This window comes from Pollicipes pollicipes, unplaced genomic scaffold (assembly GCF_011947565.3).
Source record: "Pollicipes pollicipes isolate AB1234 unplaced genomic scaffold, Ppol_2.1 Scaffold_5909;HRSCAF=7009_pilon_pilon_pilon, whole genome shotgun sequence".
In the NCBI taxonomy this organism is placed as follows: Eukaryota; Metazoa; Arthropoda; class Thecostraca; order Pollicipedomorpha; family Pollicipedidae; genus Pollicipes; species Pollicipes pollicipes.
Genome location: NW_023596778.1, coordinates 97,722 through 106,678, shown reverse-complemented (window position 1 = coordinate 106,678; position 8,957 = coordinate 97,722). Strand labels below are relative to the sequence as shown.

Here is an 8,957-nt window from a genome sequence, read left to right as displayed (position 1 = left end):
TGGCGCCACGCAAACGGTCAGGCATAGATGTAGACAACCCCGGTCTTCCATACACGGATTCATGTTTGTATATCCCAGCCGCTACTCCGTTTAGCACATGCTACCTGTCTGCGTATACACACGGCGGCTCATCTGTACTTGTAAGGCATATGTATATTTGGCTATTGCCCGGTACGTTCCTCGCCGGCTGTAGATATTTGCCGGCGCGCCACAGCTCTGTGGCCAGCCCAGCGCCCCGGGTCTTGAGTTACGCTCCCTGAGGTGTCCAGGCATGACGCTCCCTGCCCGCCAAGGTGAGCGACTTCGGCGATTTGCACTTCTAAACATATTACGCCAGTCCCCGTCTCTGGAAAAGACGCCCGCCTCCCCTCAGGCAGCGTGCGTTGCGATCTTTCCCACCCACATGGCGAAGAAACCGGAAACACTGCATATTGGGCTACACAAGGTAATACTTTTTGTTGACGCATGACGGGCATCGAGCGCAACGCCGTACGGTGTCATAGTCAAATTGCAGCAGGTGAAGCGACAGAAATCACTGGCGAAACAACTTCCCAAAAGCATCTGTCACGAAGTACAGTCCGCCAATGCCTAAACTGGCCGTTTCCCGACCACAAATTGCACATCGGTGGCGTGGTCGAGGCAATACATTGGCGTGCATGTCTACCGGCAAATGCCTCGCCTCGGACCACCTGCAACGACGGAAGCGAATATCAATGAATCCCCAGTAACCATCATCGGCACAAAGCCGTGTGGGACTCCACCCTCTCAGACAATAGACTGTAACGCACATGGAGTAAGTGACGCCCTACTTCGAGCTACGAAACATTACGGGCTCGTGAGCGAGCATACCACTTGATACAAAACCAGCGAGGATCAAGCCCATACACGATACAGCTCTCCCGGCACGACGAGTACGATGGATCCCGGCGGGGCATCTGAGATGCGCGCACAGCGCCTGCCCCCGCGCCATACAGTTCGCGTGTCTCATATCCGTTCCCCTATCTTCGCGACGCAGACTCCCTCCCTTCTCCGCCCACTTTTCTGCTGGGCCTCCGACGGAGAGTAAGCATCTGCGTATAGGGCGCGCGTGTGTAGCGGACCGGCGCCCGACTACACACCAGGCGTACGTGCGCTGTCCTGTCCCGAGGCCCCTCCAGCGCCGGTCCGCGGGTCCGCACACGCGTGGCTACTGCTCCCACACGAGGTCCGCGTCGTCGTCGCCTCCGGCTGCTGACTGGTCTGGCGGTCTAGTCTTCAGTCTGGCTGACTGAAGTCAGCCGAAGTCAACCGGGCCAGTCTTCGCTCACGCGACTCTGGCTTTTGGAGGGGCTATCTGGAGGTCACCGCCGCGGTCAGCCGGGCCAGTCCTCGCTGACGCGACTCTGACTTTTCGAGGGGCTATCTGGAGGCCACAGCAGCGCAAAGCACGTCAACTCCGCGGGCGTCCGCTGGGTTCATCTGAGCACTCACTCCTCCCCGGTGCCGGCTCAGACCACCGCCAGGTCTGCCGTCCGTAGTGGGCTGCTCCGTCAATGCCACCGACCACGAGTGGCACTGCCTGAGTCGCCGGCGGCCCCGGGCGCCCCGACGCAGACGTCCCGCCGCCTACCGCCGATCCATCAGCTCTAGCCGCTCGAACTGGCGGCGCGCGTTCCGCAGGTTCATGATGGTCGACGCCGAGGCTGTTGGATAAGGTGAACGCCCCGTCAGCGACAGCGGTCGGCGTGCGTCCAGCTACATCGCATCACGGGATAGACACAGCGCGTTGAAACCTGGCACAGCTTGTGAGCGGTGAGCAAGTCAACCTAGGTTCATCCCATGCTCACAGCATGAGACGGATACGCAGGTCACTCCTTGTTTCCACTGCGTACAGACCAGAATGAAGTCTGCGGTGCAAAAACTTGTGCCAGCATCGTTGCCGTTAGCTTCCAAGAGGACCACGTTGACCACGCTAGCTGCTATACGGGATGAATCACACGAGATAGTGGTTGCATCTTCATATTTCCTTTCGCGATTGTCCTCCCGGAGTGAACCCCACCAGACGTCATCCCACCCCCAGTGTTGCGTGCGGTTCTCTGCGGCCGCTGGCTATGCGGTCCGTACTGCTCTCAGTCCACCTTCCCTCGGGGACATACTCGCGGATAGAGCGGTCTGCACCGCTCTCTGTCCACCTCCTCTCGGGGGCCACGGAAAGAGCAGTCTGTGCTCCTCTCTGTCCACCTCCTCTCGGGGGCCACGGAAAGAGCAGTCTGTGCTCCTCTCTGTCCACCTCCTCTCGGGGGCATACTCACGGATAGAGGTGTCCGACAGGATCACCATGCAGTATGTGTTGGCGGTGAACGTCTCGATAAATGCCGAGAAGTTAGAGTTCCGCACCTCCATACTTTGACACTGCGCCGCCAGCTTGCTGCAGGAGCACAAAGGGCGCGTCGGTTCGCAGTACAGACGTGATATCGGTCAACGCGGAACACGCCTATTCCACCAAGCACTGCTTGCGCTCGCTTCCTCTCAGAGGCTGAACATCTCCCGGCCCCATGCGACTAGACTTTGCGCGGGCGTCCAGGGAAGGCACGCGGACTCAGCACCGCACCACCCGCACCGACCCGCAGATACTCAGCACCGCACCACCCACACCGACCCGCAGATACTCAGCACCGCACCACCCACACCGACCTGGAGCTACTCAGCACCGCGCCACCAGTACCGACCTGGAGCTACTCATCACCGCGCCATCCACACCGACCTGGAGCTATTCAGGGCCACGCCACCCACATCGACCCGCAGATACCCAGCACCGCACCACCAGTACCGACCCGCGGTTACTTAGCGCCGCGCCACCCACACCGACCTGGAGCTACTCAGCACCGCGCCATCCACACCGACCTGCGGCTACTCAGCACTGCGTCATCCGCACCGACCTGCGGTTACTCAGCACCGCAACACCTACACCGACTCGCAGATAATCAGCACCGCACTACCTACATCGACTTGGAGCTACTCAGCACCGCGCCACCCGCACCGACCTGGAGCTACACAGCACCGCGCTGCCCACACCGACCTGGAGCTACTAAGCACCATGCCACCCGCCCTGCCGCTACTCAGCACCGCGCCATCCGCTCCGACCTGCACCTGCTCAGCACCACGCCACCCGTACCGACCTAGAGCTCCTCAGCACCGCACCATCCGCACCGACCTGCAGCTGAGCTTGAACTGTTTGATGATGTTGGAGACCTTCTCGAGCCGGTGAGGGTCCTTGTGGTCCTTGCGCTCGCAGCAGCTGATCACCAGGAACGTGGCGCGCTCGAACAGCAGCACCTCGTCAGCGTCTGGGGCAGGGCAGCGCGCGCCACTCAGAGCACCGCTCGGGACCACCTGCTGCGCCGCCGGCCGCTCCACGTGCGGCCGAGCCAGGCCGATGGCGAGACTACACAGGCATGCAAGGTGCATGCCAAGTGTCTGCCCGGCATGCTAAGAGCACGCCAAGTGTTCGCCAGGCATGTCAAGTGCATGCCTGGCAAAGTCAATGGGAAATGTTGTTAGGCGCCAGCACTCCGCACATCCCTTGATGGTCACGCAAAGAAAAGCTGGCGCGTCAGATAGCATTGCATGAATGTCTAAGGTGACAGCAAAATTCCTTGCGCTTGTCTGTGGCACGTCGATCACCGCGGCTGTTATGTGGCGTGGAGGAACTGCCATAGTCCCGGAAGAGGCTCGTAAGACAAGCCTGCCGAGTTCCATTCCTGCACCTGACCACCATTATAACAGTGGGAAGCGCTGGAAGCAGGACAGCTCTGCTGACCCACCGATGATGTCGGCGAATTGTTTGAGACACGACTCCAGCATGCCCACGTTCGGGATGAGCCGGTACACGATGCTGGACCAGGCCTGCCAACAGAGGCCCTCTACATCATCCGCACCAGGGCGGCCGTGTCACGCCGAGGCGGCCGCCGTCAGCTTCGGGGCAACCCGCCTGTCATCCACCAAACCAAGCTCCGACACCAATAGGCACGTCAACAAAGTCTGAACGTCAACGACAACGTCTTAAATACCGGCCAGCCCCTCCACAGCTGACAAGCGAGTACGGCGGCAACACCCTGACGTCCAGAATCCGGAGATGGGGCTCACCTTGTACAGGGTCTCGTCCCAGATGGAGGTCTTGAAGCACGTGATGTCGAGCGGCTTACTCCTGACACGCAGCTCCTCTTCGCGCTCGCGAAAGACCTGTCAACCAGAATCAAACACACTTTCTCTAATTTCCATGACCATCCTGAGAACATGCTGAACAGATCAGCACGGGCGCTACACATAAGAAATGATCCCGAAATGTTCCAGGCGATCCCCCTCCCCCCCCCCCCCCCACGCGCATCTCAAAATCATTATAAGCAAGACGCCTGTCCCGAATGGTAAAATCCGCTGTCTCTTTTTGCATGGACACAGCAGTACAACGCTGCTTACACACCGCTAACCATGTTCCTTGACCCATCTTGTAAGCCTCGGTTTTGGCGTTCGCCGCCTCATGGTAAAACCAGGTTCCACAATACACTTTGTAAGACACGTTTTGAGCGCAAGCTGCCTGACTTTAAGGCTGCCCGATGTGTCGCGAGGTCTTCGGACCGGCGACGCATAGCCCCCGACGGCCTTCAGGGGGACCCACCTCCTCACGGGAGTCCTCCCGCAGCAGGTCCATCTTGTGGATCAGACAGAACACCTTGGCGTCGCGCGAGTTCTCCAGCAACGCCTCCAGACACGACTGGTAGTAGTGGAGGTCCTTGTCCAGCTCGCGAGACTCGATGTCGAACACGTAGATCAGCACCTCCACGTTACGAAATATGCTGTCGCGCTGGCTGGCGAAGTAGTTCTCCATGAATGCCTCCTGGCCTCCGCAGTCCCACAGATTCAGCATCAGGTTGCCCAGGAAGCGGACGTGGCAGTGCTCGACGTCAACTGCGGACCGGATCCGGCCGGCGCCGCGTCACACGAGCCTCGCCGGTCACAGAGTCACTCGCTCCGACGCATGGCACAACAGGTCGCCCAATCCAACTCATGAAACATCAGGCCACCCGCTCCAACTCATGGCACAACAGGTCGCTCGCTCCGACTCTGGCACAACAGGTCACTCGCTCTGACTTTGGCACAACAGGCCACTCGCTCTGACTCCGGCACGACAGGTCACTTGCTCCAAATCGTGGCACAACAGGTCACTCGCTCTGAGTCTGGCACAACAGGTCACTCCCTCTGACTGATGGCACAACAGGTCACCCACTTTGACTCATGGCACAACAGGTCCCTCACCCTGACCCTGGTGCAGCAGGTTGTCTGCTCCAACTCATGGCACAACAGGTCATCTACTCCGACTCACAGCATAACAGTACACTCACCCCCACTCATGGTACAACAGGCCACTCACTCCAACTTGTGGCACAACAGCTCATATGCTCTGAGACTCATGGCACACCAGGTCACCTACTGTGACTCATGACACAACAGGTCACTTGCTTCGACTCATGGAATATAAGGCCACCTGCTCCAACTCATGGCACAACAGGTCACTCACTCCGACTTCGGCGCAACAGGTGGCGCATCTCGAACATCTTAGTGTCAAGTTGGCTCAGTTAATTATCATGGCCTGCTGATATTCAGGAATGGATCAGCCAACAGCAGCTTCGGTCACAGTCACACACTGGGAGAATCAAGATGGAGCTGCATGTTGAGCATGCACAAGTGTGTTTTGCAAATATTACTCACTGGTTGCACCCAGCCGTCGTGTATCGCGAGCAATGTAGTTGGCAAAGATGATGGAGCGCATGCTGGTTTTTCCTGAGCCACTCTTCCCCATCAGCAGAACCTGTGATCAAGAAACCAGACACACATGTACATACTGATAACACTTTAAAGAAAATAACGTCTGTCTGTTACAATGGAATAGAAGAAATCCAACAAAAGCCCTTGTGTGGTGCTGTTCAGGCTGAATTTCTTCTTAAATGAGAACTGTGATGGTCTCATCAATACCTGGCTTACAAGAAAGGTTGGAAATGTGATCTGGACATGAGGCAAGTCATGCTGCTTGTTTCTAACTTGCATTCAAACCTCAAGTACCTCTGCACAGACAGGAAGATGGTATGCTGTAAAATCTAACACAGAGTTTATACGACGATAATATTGATCATCAGGATTGTTTCCCTTAAATGTGCTGTGCACGCCTAGAAGCTGTGGTGTAAAGCTATCTTAGCAAGATAGATCAGTGGTTATAACTACATGCTGAACTGTAGAACAATCTGAAAAGGCACTGTTTTAGGTCATAAACCTGCCATCACTGGATTGTAGTTTGGTGGTAGATTTTCAAACATGACTTTTTGTGCACTTTAGCCATGGTCTTGTAATTCTTGTGTTCACCCTAATCATATCAAAGTTGATTTCAACTATGGCTTGCATTTCCTGGCTACCCCACTAGCTGGTTCCACACAAATACAGTTGGGCAATCCCACAGCCTTACTGACAGCACCAAATGGGTCAACTTGCAGCAAAGCATTTTGCATTTCTTAATGTGAGGCAGAAGCATTACACATGTTGTGGTTGCATGATGCATGACATATCTGACATACTGAGAGTATGTAACAAAAGAGCATAATAGATAAGGTGTACACATGCAAGAACTTTAGGCACTAACCTTCTTTTTCAAAGTCACACTCATCTTGAAGGTGATATCCTTTTTTACTTGATGTTATGAATCACGTCTGAAAACCAAGCCTGTAAAATGCAGGTGCAGTAAAAACAAAACAAAAATGCTTAACTTTCTTATTTCTGTGTGCCATTGTCATAACTTATTTAAAACAATGTATCCAGACCACCTGTTGCAAAACACAGAGAACCATCATCTAAATTGGAATATATGAAATCGCTGCATGAAAGCAGCAGCATGACTGCTACACTTTTTTATTTAACTTGACATTTGGTTGAAATTGTGCATGCTCTCCTATTAGTCGGTGAGAGCATCTATAACATACTTAACAAAGAGCTTTTAAAACTATTGTTCAAATGTTGAGATACACTTTATTCAAGTTTGCATTTTAGATGTTGTGACATTTATGCTATCATCTGAAGCCACAATAAAAATTTCCTCAAGTATGAACAATTTTCTTTAAGCTTCACTCAGATAAAAGGCCATTGTGGTCAAGATCCAGTGTACATTTTGGAAAGGAGTGAGCTTCATGGGCATCAGCTGGCCCTGTCAAAGTGTTGCTCAGATGTGACATTCCCATGGCACTGAAAGTCCATGGAGCCAGGGGCTGGTTGCAAGCTTCACTGAGCCCCTTTAATGAGAACTCCATTGGATGCTGTGGTAGGTAGTTTACAGGAATGCCTGCCTGAATTGACTCAAAAAATTGTTATAGATTCCTCATAGTGCCAATGCAAGCTCTCTGATGCACAGTGATGTTGACAGCTTTATTGTGTAATACCTGTTGTCTACAGTGAGCACAATTTCAGATATACCTTTAGCACTAGCAAAACTAATTCCTTTGACCAGGCATGAAAGCCTGTCATCAAATCGGCATATGATGCTCTAACATGCGTTTTTGTAATACAAACAACCAACATCTTTTATTGCTCTGGATTTCATGCTAACAAAGTGAGATTATCTCATGAATAATCCCATTTAATATTCTTTGAAAAATGTACCCATATGTATATATGAAAAATGGCGTATGACAATGCCACGACACATGACGTGGACTATATACACAATTTACTGCCAGCTGTTCCACATCTTCCTCTCACATTATCAGTGTTAAGCAAAATACACTCAATATTCAAGCCCTACAGGGAAGCTGTTGCTCCAGGCAAAGAATGAATCACGAGATACACACACTTGGAGGCACACTTATACACAAAAGAAATAATGGCAACATGCACATTACTCTCACGACTACCCAGCTAGAAACATAATGCACTTTAAGTTTAAATTTCGCCAACTCCCAGTGCATACAGCTTCCCTCCGTTACCGCACTCAAGCGAACACCGTAAACACAGCTCCCGCTGCTGCGCAGGGCATGTCCACATATGTCGTCCCGTCGCCTTATTTGTCGCATGCTGTTGCGGAAAGATGCTGTTTCACTTTTTTGTAGCTGGCATTGTCCTCAGGCCACAGACCGTACAATCTTTTTTAATTTCACAATTCTATCGCTCATTAACAGCTTTATTGAATGTCGTGAATCTGGTGGGCTTAGATTACGGACTCAAGGCCAAAGTGCACATGGAAAAGGTGCGTATGCGTTAAAACGTATGCATTTGATCATGAGCAGATGCACTTGGGGCGCAAAGTGAACCGACAATTAAGGGCCCGATTTGAGGGCTTGGAAGGCATGCCGGGGGTGGCATTCAGAGGCCCTAGCCCGCAACGCTGAGCGCTCCAATGATAACCAGGGGGTCATTTGCGCCATTTGGGGCCGCCTGGGTCAATAAGGGCCTATATGTCTTTTAGACGCCACAAGTACCGCACGAGGGGCTGGCCAAAATATTTTTCACCGGCCCCGTCCTGTGAGGACAGGCCTTCAGATGACATTCAGGGACCCCTTTACGCCGATCTGGGGTTCCCTGAGTAGATAAGGGCCTATCGGTTGGCCAGACACCAGCAGCACTGCAGTGTCAGCTCCGTGTCGGCTTTGGCCTTCGAGCCTATTTCCCAAGCAGGGAAACGCTGGGGACAGCGATTTTCATTGATCAAGGCCCTAGCGTCTGTCGGGGGCACAGTGCGCCAACAGCGGAGGGGCCATATATTGACAAGAGTCCCCGAGTCTGCCAGAAGCAGTATTCGAGGAGGCCTGAGAAAAATCTAGAGGGCCCACCGGCACCGACGACCAAGAGTCCGATTGGAGGGCCTAAAGTCAGGAAGGCCTGATCGGGGTTTTCCTCAGAGGCCCGAGCTTATACGGATAGGCCCTCAGATGACAGCCGGAGAC

The 8,957-nt window shown here is 53.6% G+C and overlaps 1 protein-coding gene across 1 annotated transcript; it reads right to left on the bottom strand.

The window, feature by feature from the left end:
• Positions 1–372: 372 nt before the first annotated feature.
• LOC119104146 (ras-related GTP-binding protein A) lies at positions 373–8,010 on the bottom strand. The gene is made up of 9 exons (XM_037227831.1): positions 7,985–8,010; positions 6,668–6,747; positions 5,746–5,845; positions 4,655–4,944; positions 4,126–4,221; positions 3,804–3,885; positions 3,194–3,326; positions 2,292–2,407; positions 373–1,682 (listed from the first exon to the last, which is right to left on the bottom strand). Exons 2-9 carry the CDS (start codon positions 6,689–6,691, stop codon positions 1,606–1,608), a joined length of 918 nt encoding a protein of 305 aa, XP_037083726.1. The 5' UTR covers positions 6,692–6,747; positions 7,985–8,010; the 3' UTR covers positions 373–1,605.
• Between the last annotated feature and the right edge of the window lie 947 nt (positions 8,011–8,957).

What these genes read in the sequence shown, in the direction of transcription:
- LOC119104146 (XM_037227831.1), bottom strand. Translation starts at nt 6,691, where the DNA reads ATGAGTGTGACTTTGAAAAAGAAG. An exon ending in GGGACGAGACCCTGTACAAG is followed by an intron (nt 3,886 to 4,125) that starts GTGAGCCCCATC and finishes CTCTGTTGGCAG; the next exon opens with GCCTGGTCCAGCATCGTGTA. An exon ending in CAGTTCAAGCTCAGCTGCAG is followed by an intron (nt 2,408 to 3,193) that starts GTCGGTGCGGAT and finishes GTGCTCCTGCAG; the next exon opens with CAAGCTGGCGGCGCAGTGTC.